Source organism: Hippoglossus hippoglossus, chromosome 19 (assembly GCF_009819705.1).
Source record: "Hippoglossus hippoglossus isolate fHipHip1 chromosome 19, fHipHip1.pri, whole genome shotgun sequence".
In the NCBI taxonomy this organism is placed as follows: Eukaryota; Metazoa; Chordata; class Actinopteri; order Pleuronectiformes; family Pleuronectidae; genus Hippoglossus; species Hippoglossus hippoglossus.
This window is the reverse complement of record NC_047169.1, coordinates 4882708-4904592: the sequence shown is the minus strand read 5'-3', so window position 1 is coordinate 4904592 and position 21885 is coordinate 4882708. Positions and strand designations below refer to the sequence as shown.

The following is a 21885-nucleotide window of genomic DNA, read 5'->3' as shown; positions in this document are numbered from 1 at the left end:
GTGGGGGGGTTGATTCTAACACACGACAGACGCAAAATTAAAACAATTGTCTCCCAGTGAAAAAGCGGAGACACACGTAGAAGACACAGACGAACTGGGCGTTCCTGCTACATCACACTCATAGAACATGAGGTCAGCAGTCAGACCTTTAACTTTCCAAAATCTATTTAGTTCATCATTGGGTGAACATATGAACCAGATTTGAAGAAATTCCCTGAAGGCGTCCTACAAATATCCTAACGACAGACAAGCCGAAAACATAATGAAACATAATAAAATGTAATCTTGAACCCTAAAAAATGATCAAGTAGGAACACAGACCAGCCGTCTCACACCGACAGTAATAACTCATGAATCTTGTCTTTGTCGCCGTCTTGTTTTATTCATTTGTATTGTTTTGTTTCTTTTTTTTTTTGTTTCTTTCAGTTTTGCGTCCATCGTGTGTTAGAAACATCATCAACACCCAAAAGAGGCCATGTGACAATAATTAAATTCTAAGTTTGAATAGTTTCACTTAGATCAAAGGTATTGGAACAGGAAGTTGTTGACCTTAAACACATCTTCAGATCTTGGGACGTAGGTCCATCTGACATTTTGTTGTCAGATGGCCAAAATGACAAGTTACACTTGTGACCTGTCATTCATATGCGCGCATGAGCGCACACATCCAATTGCAATGAGTTGCTGAACAAAGTTTACTTTGAAATGTTGATATAACTTAACAGAAACTGGCCCCTTTTTGTTGTTTGTTCTCAAACTCATCATCATCATGTCCAAATGAATCACCTGACATCTGTTGGACAGGTGATTGTTTTACTTTATAAAAAATGTTCACGTCTTTGTGAACAACATGTACTGAGAACTCTGCCCTTTATCCACCCATGGACAAGGAGAGGCAGACATTCCACAGTAAATATTTCAGCCGTACACTTTGGCTCTTTTTTTTTTACATGAAAGGACCTGATGTCTTAATTTCCTTACGTGCAACCACTGAAATTTAAAACATATCTCAACTGATGTTGTTTTCTTTCAAGTAAAACATTTTTTACAATTCCATGACAACCATTAAACTGTAAAATACTTCAGGTTCGCCCCCGGTCATCATCAACACCACTCCTACTGCCGAGCTGCAGCTGCACCATAATGCATAATGCAGAGTGAAGTATTGACCACATCCCAACTTTCCATAAGAAGCAACTGTTTGTGGAAAACATATATACGGCAACTCCAAATTGCTGCATAGACTGGTAACACAAAATGAAAAAGGTTAATTTATTAAGGGCCATTTAGCAAAACTGCATCACTGGTAGAGACGTGTCCCGACCGTCCACACCCAGATCTGTGTCGCGAGCACTCAAACAATTCTAGTTTCAACAATCAAATCTTTGTGGTTAAAGTGGAGGAAAGATCTTCAAAGTTAAAAGGATTTTCATGTTTCATGTCAAATTTATACACCCACATAAATACAACCTGTAAAAACTCTTCACGTTCTGCACATTATCCACAGTATTAAAGATTAGATTCAGGAAAGTAGACTTTTCTTTTTTTTTCAATTCTAGTTTTTCAAAAATAAATTACATTAATCTGCATCTCAAAACTATCGTCATTTATTTTTTTTATCTAAACACACCAAACCTTTACGAGATAATATTATGAAGATAACAAAAGGGCATATTCTCAGATGTTAACACAGAGTTGCTGAACTCAAGTTCATGTTTTGCTTTTCGGTATTTTGTAATGACTCTCGGTTTCTGCAGTTTATCTGCATCAATCACTGTTATGAGGAAGCAACGAGAATTTACCTGCAAACAGGTCAAACCACAACTTCCTGGAACTGTGCCAGCTTTCACTGTATAAAGGCTGGACACTTCCAGCTGTGTGACATTGATGAGAGGTGACAGAACAGCAAACAGTGCACAGGTAATGCATTCATTTTGTAAGATTGAAACATTATTTCAGAAGTGTGATGTTGCATGATGGTATTTTGCTTAAAACTGTATTTCCATCTGTAGACTTTTAACTGTAATGACAATAAATTGTATCTAATGAAACAATATTATGTTTATCATCTTCTAACATTGCCAGTTTATTGTTTAATACCATTATTACCTCAGTCACATAGGGGATCATTCCTGCTATAGCCAGTGAGCAGAATATAACAGAGACACTGTTTTTGCACTTCATAAATACAAATATACAGGATTTTGCATTCCTGTGGGGTTCTGTGCTTCCTGTGTGATTCCTAGTTTAGTTTTTTTTTTTTTTTCCCTCATTGAATTTTGATGCATCATATTTGATCAGCAGGTTTGATTTCTGAACTTTCAAAAATGGCACGTCAAATCCTGTGGCCTCTGCTACTTTTGGGGATGATGAGTAAGTATTTTCTTTAAATATTCATTGACTGATCTTTGTTGATTGACGTTAAAAGTCTCTGTATTTTTCTAATTATATCTATACGTTTTCTCTCATAGCTTTGGGGACTCCTCAGACTACAAGTAAGTTGAAGCTCTTTGTATTTGTTTGCCTTTGTAAACTTTTGGACCTGATTTATCTGAGGTCAAGGTGAACGAGATACACATTTGTTGTTGTATTTACTTAAATTCATTGACTCATCTATGTTGATTGATGTGAAAAGTCTCAGTATTTTTCTAATTTTATCAAATCTTTTGCTTTAATAGCTACAACGCCAACAACGACTCCAAGTAAGTTGAAGTTTTAATAAGCTATTTGTTTGCCTTTGTAAACTTTTGGAACTGATTTATCCGAAGTCAAGGTGAACGAGATACACATTTGTTGTGTTATTTACTTTAATTCATTGACTCATCTATGTTGATTGATGTGAAAAGTCTCAGTATTTTTCTAATTATATCAAATCATTTGCTTTAATAGCTACAACGACAACACCGACTCCAAGTAAGTTGAAGTTTTAATAAGCTGTTTGTATTTGTTTGCCTTTGTAAACTTTTGGAACTGATTTATCCGAAGTCAAGGTGAACGAGATACACATTTGTTGTGTTATTTACTTTAATTCATTGACTCATCTATGTTGATTGATGTGAAAAGTCTCAGTATTTTTCTAATTATATCAAATCATTTGCTTTAATAGCTACAACGCCAACACCGACTACAAGTAAGTTGAAGTTTTAATAAGCTCTTTGTATTTGTTTGCCTTTGTAAACTTTTGGAACTGATTTATCCGAGGTCAAGGTGAACGAGATACACATTTGTTGTCGCATTTACATAAATTCATTGACTCATCTATGTTGATTGATGTTGAAAGTCTCAGTATTTTTCTAATTATATCAAATCATTTGCTTTAATAGCTACAACGCCAACACCGACTACAAGTAAGTTGAAGTTTTAATAAGCTCTTTGTATTTGTTTGCCTTTGTAAACTTTTGGAACTGATTTATCCGAGGTAAAGGTGAACGAGATACACATTTGTTGTTGTATTTACTTTAATTCATTGACTCATCTATGTTGATTGAAGTTAAAAGTCTCAGTTTTTTCTAATTTTATCAAATTATTTGCTTTAATAGCTACAACGCCAACACCGACTACAAGTAAGTTGAAGTTTTAATCAGCTATTTGTATTTGTTTGCCTTTGTGAACTTTTGGAACTGATTTATCCGAAGTCAAGGTGAACGAGATACACATTTGTTGTGTTATTTACTTTAATTCATTGACTCATCTATGTTGATTGATGTGAAAAGTCTCAGTATTTTTCTAATTATATCAAATCATTTGCTTTAATAGCTACAACGACAACACCGACTACAAGTAAGTTGAAGTTTTAATAAGCTCTTTGTATTTGTTTGACTTTGTAAACTTTTGGACCTGATTTATCTGAGGTCAAGGTGAACGAGATACACATTTGTTGTTGTATTTACTTAAATTCATTGACTCATCTATGTTGATTGAAGTTAAAAGTCTCAGTATTTTTCTAATTATTTCAAATCATTTACTTTAATAGCTACAACGCCAACACCGACTACAAGTAAGTTGAAGTTTTAATAAGCTATTTGTTTGCCTTTGTAAACTTTTGGACCTGATTTATCTGAGGTCAAGGTGAACGAGATACACATTTGTTGTTGTATTTACATAAATTCATTGACTCATCTATGTTGATTGAAGTTAAAAGTCTCATGGTTTTGTCTAATTATATCTAATCATTTGCTTTAATAGCTTTGAGGACTACTTGGCCTCCAAGTAAGTGGAAGTTTTAATAAGCTCTTTGTATTTGTTTCCCTTTGTAAACTTTTGGAACTGATTTATCTGAGGTCAAGGTGAACGAGATACACATTTGTTGTTGTATTTACTTTAATTCATTGACTCATCTATGTTGATTGAAGTTAAAAGTCTCAGTTTTTTCTAATTTTATCAAATTATTTGCTTTAATAGCTACAACGCCAACACCGACTACAAGTAAGTGGACGTTTTAATAAGCTCTTTGTATTTGTTTGCCTTTGTGAACTTTTGGAACTGATTTATCCGAGGTCAAGGTGAACGAGATACACATTTGTTGTCGCATTTACATAAATTCATTGACTCATCTATGTTGATTGATGTTGAAAGTCTCAGTATTTTTCTAATTATATCAAATCATTTGCTTTAATAGCTACAACGCCAACACCGACTACAAGTAAGTTGAAGTTTTAATAAGCTCTTTGTATTTGTTTGCCTTTGTAAACTTTTGGAACTGATTTATCCGAGGTAAAGGTGAACGAGATACACATTTGTTGTTGTATTTATATAATTCATTGACTCATCTATGTTGATTGATGTTAAAAGTCTCAGTATTTTTCTAATTATATCAAATCATTTGCTTTAATAGCTACAACGCCAACACCGACTACAAGTAAGTTGAAGTTTTAATAAGCTGTTTGTATTTGTTTGCCTTTGTAAACTTTTGGAACTGATTTATCTGAGGTCAAGGTGAACGAGATACACATTTGTTGTTGTATTTACTTAAATTCATTGACTCATCTATGTTGATTGAAGTTAAAAGTCTCAGTATTTTTCTAATTTTATCAAATCATTTGCTTTAATAGCTACAACGCCAACACCGACTACAAGTAAGTTGAAGTTTTAATAAGCTCTTTGTATTTGTTTGCCTTTGTAAACTTTTGGACCTGATTTATCTGAGGTCAAGGTGAACGAGATACACATTTGTAGTTGTATTTACTTTAATTCATTGACTCATCTATGTTGATTGAAGTTAAAAGTCTAAGTATTTTTCTAATTATTTCAAATCATTTGCTTTAATAGCTACAACGCCAACACCGACTACAAGTAAGTTGAAGTTTTAATAAGCTCTTTGTATTTGTTTGCCTTTGTAAACTTTTGGACCTGCTTTATCTGAGGTCAAGGTGAACGAGATACACATTTGTTGTTGTATTTACTTAAATTCATTGACTCATCTATGTTGATTGAAGTTAAAAGTCTCAGTTTTTTCTAATTTTATCAAATTATTTGCTTTAATAGCTACAACGCCAACACCGACTACAAGTAAGTTGAAGTTTTAATAAGCTGTTTGTATTTGTTTGCCTTTGTAAACTTTTGGAACTGATTTATCTGAGGTCAAGGTGAACGAGATACACATTTGTTGTTGTATTTACTTAAATTCATTGACTCATCTATGTTGATTGAAGTTAAAAGTCTCAGTATTTTTCTAATTTTATCAAATCATTTGCTTTAATAGCTACAACGCCAACACCGACTACAAGTAAGTTGAAGTTTTAATCAGCTATTTGTTTGCCTTTGTAAACTTTTGGAACTGATTTATCCAAGGTCAAGGTGAACGAGATACACATTTGTTGTCGCATTTACATAAATTCATTGACTCATCTATGTTGATTGATGTTGAAAGTCTCAGTATTTTTCTAATTATATCAAATCATTTGCTTTAATAGCTACAACGCCAACACCGACTACAAGTAAGTTGAAGTTTTAATAAGCTCTTTGTATTTGTTTGCCTTTGTAAACTTTTGGAACTGATTTATCCGAGGTAAAGGTGAACGAGATACACATTTGTTGTTGTATTTATATAATTCATTGACTCATCTATGTTGATTGAAGTTAAAAGTCTAAGTATTTTTCTAATTATTTCAAATCATTTGCTTTAATAGCTACAACGCCAACACCGACTACAAGTAAGTTGAAGTTTTAATCAGCTATTTGTTTGCCTTTGTAAACTTTTGGAACTGATTTATCTGAGGTCAAGGTGAACGAGATACACATTTGTTGTTGTATTTACTTAAATTCATTGACTCATCTATGTTGATTGAAGTTAAAAGTCTCAGTTTTTTCTAATTTTATCAAATCATTTGCTTTAATAGCTACAACGCCAACACCGACTACAAGTAAGTTGAAGTTTTAATAAGCTCTTTGTATTTGTTTGCCTTTGTAAACTTTTGGACCTGATTTATCTGAGGTCAAGGTGAACGAGATACACATTTGTTGTTGTATTTACTTAAATTCATTGACTCATCTATGTTGATTGAAGTTAAAAGTCTCAGTATTTTTCTAATTTTATCAAATCATTTGCTTTAATAGCTACAACGCCAACACCGACTACAAGTAAGTTGAAGTTTTAATCAGCTATTTGTTTGCCTTTGTAAACTTTTGGAACTGATTTATCCAAGGTCAAGGTGAACGAGATACACATTTGTTGTTGTATTTACTTAAATTCATTGACTCATCTATGTTGATTGAAGTTAAAAGTCTCAGTTTTTTCTAATTTTATCAAATCATTTGCTTTAATAGCTACAACGCCAACACCGACTACAAGTAAGTTGAAGTTTTAATCAGCTATTTGTTTGCCTTTGTAAACTTTTGGAACTGATTTATCCAAGGTCAAGGTGAACGAGATACACATTTGTTGTCGCATTTACATAAATTCATTGACTCATCTATGTTGATTGATGTTGAAAGTCTCAGTATTTTTCTAATTATATCAAATCATTTGCTTTAATAGCTACAACGCCAACACCGACTACAAGTAAGTTGAAGTTTTAATAAGCTCTTTGTATTTGTTTGCCTTTGTAAACTTTTGGAACTGATTTATCCGAGGTAAAGGTGAACGAGATACACATTTGTTGTTGTATTTATATAATTCATTGACTCATCTATGTTGATTGAAGTTAAAAGTCTAAGTATTTTTCTAATTATTTCAAATCATTTGCTTTAATAGCTACAACGCCAACACCGACTACAAGTAAGTTGAAGTTTTAATCAGCTATTTGTTTGCCTTTGTAAACTTTTGGAACTGATTTATCTGAGGTCAAGGTGAACGAGATACACATTTGTTGTTGTATTTACTTAAATTCATTGACTCATCTATGTTGATTGAAGTTAAAAGTCTCAGTTTTTTCTAATTTTATCAAATCATTTGCTTTAATAGCTACAACGCCAACACCGACTACAAGTAAGTTGAAGTTTTAATAAGCTCTTTGTATTTGTTTGCCTTTGTAAAGTTTTGGACCTGCTTTATCTGAGGTCAAGGTGAACGAGATACACATTTGTTGTTGTATTTACTTTTATTCATTGACTCATCTATGTTGATTGAAGTTAAAAGTCTCAGTTTTTTCTAATTTTATCAAATTATTTGCTTTAATAGCTACAACGCCAACACCGACTACAAGTAAGTGGAAGTTTTAATAAGCTCTTTGTATTTGTTTGACTTTGTAAACTTTTGGACCTGATTTATCTGAGGTCAAGGTGAACGAGATACACATTTGTTGTTGTATTTACTTAAATTCATTGACTCATCTATGTTGATTGAAGTTAAAAGTCTCAGTATTTTTCTAATTTTATCAAATCATTTGCTTTAATAGCTACAACGCCAACACCGACTACAAGTAAGTTGAAGTTTTAATCAGCTATTTGTTTGCCTTTGTAAACTTTTGGAACTGATTTATCCAAGGTCAAGGTGAACGAGATACACATTTGTTGTTGTATTTACTTAAATTCATTGACTCATCTATGTTGATTGAAGTTAAAAGTCTCAGTTTTTTCTAATTTTATCAAATCATTTGCTTTAATAGCTACAACGCCAACACCGACTACAAGTAAGTTGAAGTTTTAATAAGCTCTTAGAATTTGTTTGCCTTTGTAAACTTTTGGAACTGATTTATCCAAGGTCAAGGTGAACGAGATACACATTTGTTGTTGTATTTACTTAAATTCATTGACTCATCTATGTTGATTGAAGTTAAAAGTCTCAGTTTTTTCTAATTATATCAAATCATTTGCTTTAATAGCTACAACGACAACACCGACTACAAGTAAGTTGAAGTTTTAATAAGCTCTTTGTATTTGTTTGCCTTTGTAAACTTTTGGACCTGATTTATCTGAGGTCAAGGTGAACGAGATACACATTTGTTGTTGTATTTACTTAAATTCATTGACTCATCTATGTTGATTTAATTTAAAAGTCTCAGTTTTTTCTAATTTTATCAAATCATTTGCTTTAATAGCTACAACGCCAACACCGCCTACAAGTAAGTGGAAGTTTTAATAAGCTCTTTGTATTTGTTTGCCTTTGTAAACTTTTGGAACTGATTTATCCGAGGTCAAGGTGAACGAGATACACATTTGTTGTTGTATTTACTTAAATTCATTGACTCATCTATGTTGATTGAAGTTAAAAGTCTCAGTATTTTTCTAATTTTATCAAATCATTTGCTTTAATAGCTACAACGCCAACACCGACTACAAGTAAGTTGAAGTTTTAATCAGCTATTTGTTTGCCTTTGTAAACTTTTGGAACTGATTTATCCAAGGTCAAGGTGAACGAGATACACATTTGTTGTTGTATTTACTCAAATTCATTGACTCATCTATGTTGATTGAAGTTAAAAGTCTCAGTTTTTTCTAATTTTATCAAATTATTTGCTTTAATAGCTACAACGCCAACACCGACTACAAGTAAGTGGAAGTTTTAATAAGCTCTTTGTATTTGTTTTCCTTTGTAAACTTTTGGAACTGATTTATCCGAGGTAAAGGTTAACGAGATACACATTTGTTGTTGTATTTACATAATTCATTGACTCATCTATGTTGATTGATGTTAAAAGTCTCAGTATTTTTCTAATTATATCAAATCATTTGCTTTAATAGCTACAACGCCAACACCGACTACAAGTAAGTTGAAGTTTTAATAAGCTGTTTGTATTTGTTTGCCTTTGTAAACTTTTGGAACTGATTTATCTGAGGTCAAGGTGAACGAGATACACATTTGTTGTTGTATTTACTTAAATTCATTGACTCATCTATGTTGATTGAAGTTAAAAGTCTCAGTATTTTTCTAATTTTATCAAATCATTTGCTTTAATAGCTACAACGCCAACACCGACTACAAGTAAGTTGAAGTTTTAATCAGCTATTTGTTTGCCTTTGTAAACTTTTGGACCTGATTTATCTGAGGTCAAGGTGAACGAGATACACATTTGTTGTTGTATTTACTTAAATTCATTGACTCATCTATGTTGATTGAATTTAAAATTCTCAGTTTTTTCTAATTTTATCAAATCATTTGCTTTAATAGCTACAACGACAACACCGACTACAAGTAAGTTGAAGTTTTAATAAGCTCTTTGTGTTTGTTTGCCTTTGTAAACTTTTGGACCTGATTTATCTGAGGTCAAGGTGAACGAGATACACATTTGTTGTTGTATTTACTTAAATTCATTGACTCATCTATGTTGATTGAAGTTAAAAGTCTCAGTATTTTTCTAATTTTATCAAATCATTTGCTTTAATAGCTACAACGCCAACACCGACTACAAGTAAGTTGAAGTTTTAATCAGCTATTTGTTTGCCTTTGTAAACTTTTGGAACTGATTTATCCGAGGTCAAGGTGAACGAGATACACATTTGTTGTTGTATTTACATAATTCATTGACTCATCTATGTTGATTGAAGTTAAAAGTCTCAGTTTTTTCTAATTTTATCAAATCATTTGCTTTAATAGCTACAACGACAACACCGACTACAAGTAAGTTGAAGTTTTAATAAGCTCTTTGTATTTGTTTGCCTTTGTAAACTTTTGGAACTGATTTATCCGAGGTCAAGGTGAACGAGATACACATTTGTTGTTGTATTTACATAAATTCATTGACTCATCTATGTTGATTGATGTTAAAAATCTCATGGTTTTGTCTAATTATATCTAATCATTTGCTTTAGGGGCTACAACGGCACCACAGGCTCGAAGTAAGTTGAAGTTTGAATAAGCTCTGAGTTTTTTCTTTGTTCATTCTCTTCCGAGGGTAGTCACACATTGAGGTCAGTCAGCTCAAAGCAGGTGTTGCCAGGGTTTTACCTTTTACCACCGGATCACATCCATTACCAGTGTCGCATTTGTTAGCAAGACTGAGTAGCTTTAAAATATGTGTCAGATTTAGGTGAAAGGGATCTAGTGGCAGAAATTGAAAATAAAGTAATCCTAGTGATGTTTTCATTAGTGTGTGTTTCATCTAAATTCTACGAATTGTTGTTTCCTTTACCCTATAATGGGCCCTTTGTATTTAAATACTTTATATTTACATCGGGGGTTGGTGTTCTCTATGGAGACGGCAGTTTTTGTTTTACAGTAGCCAGAATTGGACAAACTAATTATCTTATCTAATTATTATGAACTTTCATGACAACTGAAGTCTTCCACAGGCTCTCTATCATTTTTGGAAGGGGAGGGTGAGGTGAGGGGTGTTCAGCTGCAACGTGCAACTTCACCACTGGATGTCACTAAATCCTACACAATGAACCTTTAAGTCATGTCTCAATTAATTGGCCCTTTTGTTAAGTTTTGCTTATTATTATTAATAAAAGGAAAACGTGTGGACATGCAAAGCTTTCTGACATGAAAAAGATCTGTTCTGGTCGGTCAGTACATTTCTTTAAGAGACCACAAAAAATACAGGGTTTCTGCAAGTAGGATCAAACAAGGATATTAATGGTTAGGTGTGATGATCTAGAAATTTTATATGATAATAACACCAATATGGTTGTTCTATTTTTTAATGTCACTTCTTTCATTCTTTACACAGGACCCCTTTACCCAATTAATGGAAGAACAAGCTCTCGATCAGATGATGGAAGTTCACCTCGAATTCCCCTGCAACGAGCTTTTGTTTACTTTGGACAGTCACATAATCAGATCTATGTATGTAAAAATTGTTTTTGTTGTATTCTATGTGGACAAATCCCATTTGCATCCACTGGTTAGACAATCCCTTCCAATTCAAGATCTTAGTTGTAAAGACAAAAAGACAAAATGGTTTGGAGAAGCAAATAGTATGTAGTGAAACATAAACATAAAACATTTTGCATCATTTATGTTATAAATATGTTGATATTTGTACGGTTGTCTGTGATCAATCCCCACTAAATCTTTATTATTAAATACTGTTTTATGTGTTTCCAGGTGAACCACAATGGACACCTGACCTTTAATGCTTCATGGTATCGTTACTCACCTCAACGGTTTCCACTATGTGGATCCAGAGATTTTATCGCTCCATTCTGGACAGATTTGGATAACCGAGGAAATGGTCAGATCTACTACAACCAATATACCAGTGGCAGTGTCCTCCAACAAGCTACACGGGACATTAATACCTACTTCCCATTACTGCGCTTTAATGCCAACTGGGTCTTTGTTGCTACATGGTATGAGGTGGCCTACTATCCAAGAAGTGGCACAGTAAGTCAGCTGGTTTTTATTGGGGAAATACTTGATTTTGTTGTGAATGTGTGTTCTATCAATTACTATTTGTAAAAACAACTCATTTTTTACAGCGAACAACAGTGCAAGCAGTCTTGATCTCTGGTGGCAGTTACTCATTTGTGTTGATGAACTACGGTCAAATAGCAGCAACAAGCCGCAGTGTACAGGTTAGTGCTTACAAATAAAAACAACTGCAAAACATGTTTTTAAGTTTCCATGCTGTTCTTGCAGTAATGGCAGTGAAGAAATAGAAAGAAAACAAACATTTCATTGTGTCTTTGCAACATGTGTTTCCAGGCTGGATATGACACGGCCCATTCTCCTCACCATCTCACCATCCCAGGATCATTCAGTGGAAATGCAACAGTTTTCAGTCTGAGCAGCAACGTCAACGTACCCGGTCGCTGGGCTTTCCGGACAGACCATGGACAAGTCTGCACTTTTAATGGTAAGACCTGAACCAGAGGGGGATACTTATTTAATGTAATGTGGATATGTGATCAACAAATAAGCCATTGATTAAGGTTTTATATGCTGCACAAAGCTGATGGCTATTACACGGGGAATGTGGTGATTTGTCAAGATGAATTTATGCGGACACTTAAGTATTTCTGTTAGTCAAATTGTTTTAGACCATTCATCCTTTCTCATTCTTTTGTGTCACCACTCTACTGTTTGCTCTGAAATTAAAGGCAAAAATGCCCCCAAAAAGTTAAATGGTTAAATAGTAACAGAAGCCTCAGCCTTTCAAATAACCTTTATTTTTATTTCTCTCAAAGGGAGTTCTGTGCAGGTTGGAGACTCATTCTGGAGTGATGGAACCTGCGCACAGAAGTGCACCTGCACCAGAGCAGGCCTGCAGTGTTTCAGGCAACCCTGCTCCTTTTCACAAATCTGCCGTCGTGCTTCATTTAAGTTCTCCTGCCAGACGGTGCAGAGAAGTACCTGCACCGTTAGTGGTGATCCACATTACCGCACCTTCGATGGCAGAGTGTTTCACTTTCAAGGTACCTGCACTTATGTTCTCTCAGAACAATGTGGTCGTGGGCTGCCGTACTATCGAGTAGAGGGCAAGAACGAGAACCGTGGCAGTACACGAGTCTCTTGGACACGACTGGTGAAAGTGTTCGTGAACAATGAAACTATCGAGCTCGTCAAAGGACATCGTGGTGAGGCTAAGGTAAGCATCAACCTCACAACAAGCCTACCGCCTATTTATATAGTATTTTTATGTATTCTGTATTGTTAACAATGACGTCTTTGCCTGTTTCTGTGCTTACAGGTCAATGGAAGTTATGCTGCTATTCCATTCTCCCTGAGCAATGGTTCTGTCCAGGTTTACCAGTCAGGTTTTTCTCTGGTCATCAGTACTAACTTTGGCTTGGTGGTTTCTTACGACGCATATCATTATGTCAGGATCAGCGTACCCCACACTTACCAAAATGCAACCTGTGGCTTATGTGGGAGCCTCAATAACAACCCCAGGGATGACTTTAAAACTCGCCAAGGTGCCATTGTGAGCTCTGATGTGGTATTCGCCCAGAGTTGGAAAGCACCAGGAGATGATGAGCGCGGATGTGGGATCCGATGCAGAGGCCTGGACTGTGCTGACTGTGCTGCACAGCAGACAGCTTTATACAACAATGCAGACCATTGTGGTATCCTCCAGAGACGGCCTGGACCTTTTGCCGCCTGCCATCAACGACTTCCCCCACAGACCTTTGTGGACAATTGTGTGTATGATCTCTGTGTAGGAGGAGGGTACCAGCCCATTCTGTGTCAAGCACTACATGTTTACGCAAGTCAGTGTCAGCAGAATGGTATCCAGCTGCCAAGCTGGAGGAGATCAGGATTCTGTGGTATGTCTGTCACTCATTTAACATTATGTTAAAACTTCATTTCAACATTTTCATGAGGTCAATGTCTATTTTATGTTTTTGTCTAGAAATCCCCTGCCCAGCCAACAGCCACTTTGAGTCCCAAGGCACAGGATGTCCAGCTACCTGTGTCAATCCCAATTCCACCCACAACTGCCCTCTCCCTGCCCAGGAGAGCTGCATCTGCAATTCAGGCTACATCCTCAGTGCTGGGGTCTGTGTCCCTCATGCTCAGTGTGGCTGCAGCTTTGAGGATCGTTACTACAGCTCTGGACAAACTGTGATAATTGACAATAACTGTGGAAGACGTTGTAGCTGCAGTTTTGGCCGCATGACTTGTCATTCACATAGTTGTAGTCCACTTGAGTCCTGCAGGGTGGAGGAGGGAGAAAGAGGGTGTAGACCTAACAGCTATGCAACATGCTCGACAAGGGGACCAGGGTCATATCAAACATTTGATGGACTGATGTACCAGTATCCTGGGGCGTGTCGCCTGACTCTGGCCAAAGTGATGGGATTGTCTGCTCACACCCACTTTGTGGTGACAGCAGAAAAAGTACCCAGAGGCCACCACGGATTTGCCAGGTTGCTAAAGTTTGAGGCAGAGGGAACACAAGTCTCCATTGAGATGGCCAACAGCAGCACGGTTCAGGTAAGATAATTAAGGATACTACAAAAACTGAAGACAAAAGAAACACGAAAGGACGAAGGTCCAAACAAATACATACATTTTGGATTTTTTGAATGAACGTCTTATTTCCAAGCATGTCTGACTCTGGCTGTTTAAATGGCTCTCTAGGTGGACGGTCAGCGGATCAGACTACCTTTCAGCTCAGCATCCAACCGAATCCAAATCTACCACAGCAGCATTCACAGTATCATCATTCGCACGTCCTTTGGTGTGACCGTGCAGACAGTCTGGCCTCACTTTGTGCGTGTCACTGCACCTGGTGTCTACAACGGTTCCCTGGGTGGACTCTGTGGTAACTACAATGGTCACTCACATGACGACTTCCGCACACCCAATGGCATTCCGGTCAACAGCTCTCAGGTCTTTGGAGACAGCTGGCGAGACGGCTCCCTCGCTGCACACTGTGTAGAAAGTGTAAATCGTAATTCTCCAACAAATTACAACTCCAGTGAGTACTGTGGAATCATTGGCTCAAGAGAGGGGCCGTTTACCCAGTGTTGGGCCATGGTAGACCCAAGGCCGCATGTGGAAGTGTGCATGGAGATCCTGGGAGGCTCTAGTGATCCAGCATCCACACTTTGTGAGGTCCTACGGGATTATGCACTGATTTGTCAGCAGAAGGGCGTTGCCTTGCCACACTGGAGGAATGCAACGGGCTGTGGTAAGCACTTTTCCTCCTGTTGTGTTAACTTTAAATATGGTATAAAACAATGTAATGACCTTTTCAACCTGTTTGTTATCCTCTAGATCAAACCTGCCCTCGAAACAGCCGCTATGAACTTTGTGAAACCGCTTGTCCTTCCACTTGCCCCAGCCTCTCTTTCCCATTCACCTGTGACACTGTGTGCCAGGAGGGTTGCCAGTGTGATGATGGTTTTGTCCTCAATGGCAACCAGTGTGTGCCACCAACATCCTGCGGATGCCATCACAATGGACGCTATCGGCAAGGTGGAGAACAGTTCTGGGACAGTGAAGAATGTCAGAGCTCGTGTTCCTGTAATGGCACAACTGGGTTAGTGCACTGTAGTCCCAGCTCCTGTGGTCCCCAGGAGTCCTGCCGTGTGGTGGGGGGCGAGTTTGGCTGCCATCCCAACCCTCATGGCACCTGCTCTGCCTCTGGAGACCCCCATTACCTCACATTTGATCGCAAGGCCTTTGACTTCCAGGGAACCTGCCGATATGTTCTTGCAACCCTCTGTAATGACACTGATGGAGTTCAATTTTCAGTGGAGGCTAAGAATGAGCCGTGGAATGGGAGGACAGTTTCAATCACAGCTGAGGTTTTTGTGAATGTATTGGGTTACCGACTGCGTGTGTCCAGGCACAACAGAGGTGTGGTGGAGGTGAGTTGAACAATGTTTGAAAGATTATTATCAGTTTTTGAGGCCCCAGAGTTTGGGCTCTGTCTTACTGCAAACACATTGGCATTTGCAAAGTTGTGTAACTGGTAACACATAATCTCAGTAGAAACATTTAAGATCATTTTGAGGTAATTCACAAATGTTGCCTTTACAGTAGTTTGATAACCATAGAATACTGGCAACTGAATCTAGGTCACAAATATCCAACTAATTTTAAGTAAAACAATATATATATTTAGCTTATTCTTGCAATTTTTTCCTCCAATGTTTTAGGTTAACGGAATAATTAACAATCTGCCAATTCTGTTGAGTGGAAATGTGTCGATCTTTGCAAGTGGATCACGCACATTTATCAATGCTTATTTTGGCCTCAGCGTCTCATACGATGGATGGAGCACAGTGTACATCTCGGTGCCATCACATTACAGGTATTTGTCATTCAGAGTTTAAATCACAAACAACTTTCACAGAAGTGTTTTAGTTGTAAATAGTTAAAGTATTTGTCTTTGTATTGCACTAACCTACTGTACATTAAAGGGGCAACACAAGTAATGTTTGATTGATTGATTGTACCGGGTTAATGGCACTGAATTTTCCCAATTAATTATCATCCTTATAGAGGAAAAACATGTGGACTTTGTGGAAACTTCAATGGAAATCACAGTGATGACTTCCGCACCCCATCTGGAGCAATAGTCCCCACTCCAGGTCAGTTTGGAACATCTTGGAAGGTGGCAGGAAACTACACCTGCAGCGATGGCTGTGGTTCCTCCTGCCCTCGGTGTGCCGATGAGCGCCCTGCTAGAGCTCAGTGTGAAGTGATTCAAGCAGCTGACGGCCCCTTCAGCTTCTGCCACGAGGAAGTGGACCCGGCGCCATATTTCAACGATTGTGTGTTTGACGTTTGTGTGTCGGGAAATGGTCAAGATCTTGTGTGCAGGGCCATTCAAGCTTATGTCAGTGCCTGTCAGTCTGCCAATGTTCGAATCTACCCTTGGAGACAGAACACCACCTGCAGTGAGTCAAGCCGTTCATGCATCACTAGCAAACTGACTGAACTACTGTATTTAGATTTTTTAAATCTACGATAACCATCTAATAGCCACCTTTTCTTTCCTGAATTATTAAGGACTTAGCTGTCCAGTCAACAGCCATTATGAGCTGTGTGGTACCGACTGTGGCCACACCTGTGCCAGCAGCGTTGATGCCACCTGTGAGCAGGTTTGCTCTGAGGGATGTTTCTGTGATGAGGGGTTCGTCAGGAGTGGGACGAGGTGTGTCCCTGTGGAAAACTGTGGCTGCCAATATGACGGCTTCTACTATGATGTAAGTCATACAAATGAACAATAAAACAAGATTTCTATCAATATGCTCGAAAATTGAACAGTAGAATATTGAATAGTTCCTATCAGATAAATTCTGCAAATATGTCAGTCTTTGTACATATGGCCATTGACCATTGGTAAAGAGCTATTAAGCAGCTCTCTTAGATGTCAGAATCCTGATGTCCACTTCCTGCGTCTGTCACCCATCACTATGCTTATCAAAAAACTGTATCTTCATTTAATAAAAGTGAAGTTGCCTGGTCTGTCATCAGATTATTTAAACCAGGAATACATATTTGCTACATACATACATAATGAACATAAAGTCTTCATTCTATCAATCAAGATAAGTAACTAATGTGTGCTATATAACATTTTCCATTCTTCTCAGCACTGTTTTTTGTGTTATTATTGTAGAAAATGCTAAATTTTGGAAGTTTTCATGTGTCTCCTCTCCTCCCATGTTGCAGGCGGGTGAGTCCTTCTGGACAGACGGCTGCTCCCGGAGATGTGAATGTCATGCTCCAAACGACCTGCGCTGCTCTGCTGCATCTTGCACGCCTGCACAACAGTGCACCATCAGAAATGGAAAGCTGGGCTGTTTCAGTGCAATGGCCATTTGCACCGTGTGGGGGGATCCACATTACTACACCTTTGATGGGGCACTGGCTCATTTCCAGGGCACTTGCTCTTACACCATCACTGAGAGTGTTGGCAACAGGACCAGTGGAACCCAATTTCTAGTAGCTGCCACCAATAATCACCGTGGCAACAACCGCGTGTCATATGTGTCAGCAGTGGATATATTCCTCTCAAACCAAACAGAGAGAGTGAATCTGAGGATTGGACCAAATAAGAGAGTAACGGTAAGCCTGTGATTACTCTAAGAAAGAACATGTCACTGTTTCTGTCTGGTGTGAACAAGTTCCTCTTCACCTTTTGTCTGTCTCTCTTCCCTCCAGGTAAATGGAAGTGTGGTTTCTCTTCCAACCCCCAGAGGAGCTCTAGCTCACATTGTGAGGCAGGGAAGCTACATAGTGGTCGTTGCCAATGACCTGATGGTCCATTTTGACGGCACCAGTACCTTAGTGGTCAGAATCGGCCAAAATCATCAAAACAAAGTCACTGGGATGTGTGGAAATTTCAACAATGATCCTGCAGATGACAAATTCTTGCCCAATGGCACGCTGGCACAAAATGACAATGAGTTTGGACACAGCTGGAAGGCACCGACAAGCCAATCAGGGTGAGCTGCTATGAAAAGAACTTATTTAGGATATTCCACCACCGAATTATCATTGTCAGTTAAAACACTTTCTCTACATAGAGTAGATAGTATCTTCCCCAGTTTCACCACTACACATTTAAAACATTGTTTACAAGTCTCATATAAGTGGATTGTTGAAATCTTACAGAGAAGAATGTTGTAGCAAAGGAAACAAAGTCAGTCTCTTCAAGAGTAAATATGTATGATGCCTTTTCTAGATGTGGATCAACTGATGAAAGGATCGATGATGGATTGAACAACTGCATCTATAGGGAAGAATACACTGAGCTGTGCAGCATCATCACCAACACCAGCGGCCCATTCAGCGACTGCCACTTACACTCTAACCCCCAACCATTCTTCACTTCCTGTGTCTATGATCTCTGCCTCTACACTCCAGCCAATGGCATGCTGTGCTCTGCCATCTCAGCCTATGAGAGAACCTGCACCGTTTTGGGATTGAACATCTCTGAGTGGCGTCCGGCTTTGCAATGTGGTAAAGTTGAACTTAACTAATTGATAGCCAAGATGATAAATGAGACAATAACTCAATAGGTTAATAGAGCGAGCCGTTTGCACTACTTTGACTTATTCCATTTCGTAACTTTTCCTCTTGTCCTTTCCTCACTACTTCCACAGCCACATCCGACCCGTGTGAAGAGCTGAACTGCACAGAGTATGAGTGGTGTGGTCAGAAGGACGGGGTTTACGGCTGCTTCTGTGATGAACACCACCATCGGCGCAATAACGAGAGCTACGGTGAGGCCTCTTAAAACACTGTTGACAAAGACATTCCTACTGACACTTACAGAACAGATACACATATTATAAAAGCTCATGTGGCCTAAAACGAGACGAAATTCTAAAAAACTAAAGAGACACATTTTTATTTCTAACTCTCTCTCTCTCATAGACTCGTCCATCTCTTGCGTCAGTAGTGCGGGCACCATGTCCGTGTCCCGCTGTCAGCTCTTTGAAGCTGGCTTCCACTCCGACGCCCTCCATCTCAAAGAGGAGTCCTGTAAAGGTGCTCTTCAGAATGGACGACTGGTGTTCGACTTCAACAACAACGAGCGTCACTGCGGCACGGTCCTCAAGGTGCAGTCACTCGTGATCAGTTCATACAGAATATAATTTCAGATCATTTATTTCCAAACCAACTAATACTGTTTTGTCATTTCAATTTGAAGAGCAATGGAACCCATTTCATCTATGAGAATACCATCCAGGGCGATGTGGACCCTCATGATGGACTAATCAGCCGCCAGAGGAACATCCATCTGCTCTTCTGCTGTGTCTACCCTCTGACTCAGGCCGTGTCTATGGATGTGGGCATTAATCCTGTAGAGAGGTAACCAGCCCATTTCCTCTATATGTTGTATTTGATCGATTTCATCACTTTGGTCCATCAAGGTCTGTCATGGTGTATAAGATGTTACTAGAGTGTCAATTGTTAAGTATTTCAAAAATAATTATATAAAACAGTGGAAGGAAACCTTGTGTAATTACTCACAATTACTCACTCATCACCCACCATTTAAATTAATAAATAGGTTAACTTTTAATGCATTTCCAATTAAGACTCTTGAGCTTCGAAGTCAACAAATACCTGTCAATGGATTCCTTCTAAAGTCAGTACGTGTTTTCTTCATAGCATTGTGAGGAAGAAGCTTCCAGCTGGCCAAGGGGAGTATCACATGAGGATGATCCCCTACCAGGATGCTGGCTTCCGCCACCCCTTCACCAGCAACAGGAATGTTGAAATGGAAATAGACCAGAGATTGTATGTGGCGGTGCGCACGGAAGGAGTCGATCAGCGGCAGATCTCCACTGTTTTGGACTCTTGTTGGGCCACGCCAGTCAACCAGGAGACCTACCCTGTTCGCTGGGATCTCATCAGTTCAGAGTAAAGGAACTATTGCAACTCTTTCATCTTAAGAGTGATTTCTCACTCTTGATTGCCAAATATGAAAAAGTACTTCTCTTCACTTGGTCTACCATTTCTCTCTTTCACAATGTTACCTTCCCTGTCTTCCAGGTGCCCTAATGAAGAGGATGGGACAGTAAAACTGATTGAGAACGGCAACTCCACTGTGGCTCGTTTCTCCTTCAGGATGTTCACATTTTCCAACTTTTCTTCCATTTACCTGCACTGCCGGGTTCACCTGTGTCTTCTGAGAAACAACAACTGCACAGCTGTGAGTTGTATTAAAAATATATGGTGGCTGGCTAAAGGATATGTCATAAACCCCTACTCAGCAATGTTAGGGGTCAGCTTTTCCTGATAAGTTTGGTTTTAATTAGCTAATTGATGCTATTTGATGCTATTTGATGCTCTTTGATGTTGCGCAAGATGGCGCAATTGTCAACAGGTGAATTAGCATAAGCCTCTCATGTTCTTTTTTGCAGCACTGCTACCCGGGCCACCACAGGCGAGTTGAGAGGGATGTAAACTTCCATGACACTTCATACCTGTCAGTAGGACCCCTAAGCCTAATGGACAGAACAAGTGGTAAAGCTCTCTTATCTTTTCACAACTTTTACATTCTTGTAGATGACAAAGAGCTTGAGTGTGATTTCATTCATGTTTTGAAATTCTGATTCTTCTCTTGCAGGCATATCAAGGGAGACAAGCTCTGCCCCAGGCCTGTTGACTCCGCTGGTGACCCTGTTGCTCAGTTTGCTTACCGCCAAAATTCTGGTCTAGGGAGATCAGTGATGATCGGTATTTTAAAATTAATCAACATATTTGGATTATAACAACATTTTTTAAGTAATTTTGATTTACATCAGTAAATTAGGGTTAGGGGGCACTTACATACAGCATGATAAAGCTGAAACCACTTGTTTGGTGTACTAACAGATTATATTCGTTGATTCAATCCCATGCGTTTTTGAAGAAATTGCATTTTCTTGATTCTTGTTGTTCTGGGTTTGTACCTTCATGGTTGAATGCACTTATTGTAAGTTGCTTTGGATAAAAGTGTCAGCTAAATGATATGTAATGTAATAAAATGGCCGTGTCTAATCAAATGATCATGTATCGTAAAGGTTCCAAGTGTAATTAAAGAATTTTCATGTGTGGAGAACAGATCTAATTTGTTGCCTACGATTTTTTGAACACAAACCCAGTCCAGCAGGAACACTGAAGTACGTGATTGTTCATAGTGGAGGTTTCTCAAAGAAGTGCTTTACATTACAATACAAGGATTTCTATATGGGAAATCGATAAAATGTCAAATAAAAGAAAGAGATGCAATGTCAAAGACATTGATACAAATGATTTGATCCACCCTTTAGTTCGGGCCCAAATGTAATCGATCTTTGTTGGTTTCAATAAAATCCGTTCAGTAGTTTTTGCATAATCCTGCTCACAGACAAACAGAAATGCAGACATACTGTGACCTCCTTGGTGGAGTAACTCATTCATTAGTCAAAAAGGCTGATCCCAACTCTGAATTTAGCAATGATCGGTTGAATAAAATGCTTTGATTTGTGTTTTCTGACCGTGAACCATCTCTTTCCCAATTTACTGTTATTTGACCTTATTTAATTTTTGTGAGTAACAGAAGATTGGTTCTGACACGACAATCTCTTCTTTCTTTGAGGCCGTCAGGAAATGCATGGCGTACTCCA

The 21885-nt window shown here is 38.1% G+C and overlaps 1 protein-coding gene across 1 annotated transcript; it reads left to right on the top strand.

Moving 5' to 3' along the window:
- The first annotated feature begins 2354 nt into the window (after positions 1-2354).
- LOC117752483 (alpha-tectorin-like) lies at positions 2355-21486 on the top strand. Its single transcript, XM_034569817.1, has 25 exons — positions 2355-2373; positions 4186-4209; positions 11049-11164; positions 11426-11704; positions 11800-11895; positions 12026-12176; positions 12508-12908; positions 13011-13587; positions 13674-14257; positions 14405-14957; positions 15044-15639; positions 15931-16085; positions 16277-16674; positions 16787-16983; positions 17453-17848; positions 17945-18228; positions 18468-18745; positions 18889-19008; positions 19163-19347; positions 19440-19600; positions 19904-20155; positions 20288-20447; positions 20659-20761; positions 20865-20981; positions 21031-21486. The coding sequence occupies exons 1-24, from the start codon at positions 2367-2369 to the stop codon at positions 20954-20956; spliced, it is 6165 nt and encodes a 2054-aa protein (XP_034425708.1). The 5' UTR covers positions 2355-2366; the 3' UTR covers positions 20957-20981; positions 21031-21486.
- Positions 21487-21885: the final 399 nt, after the last annotated feature.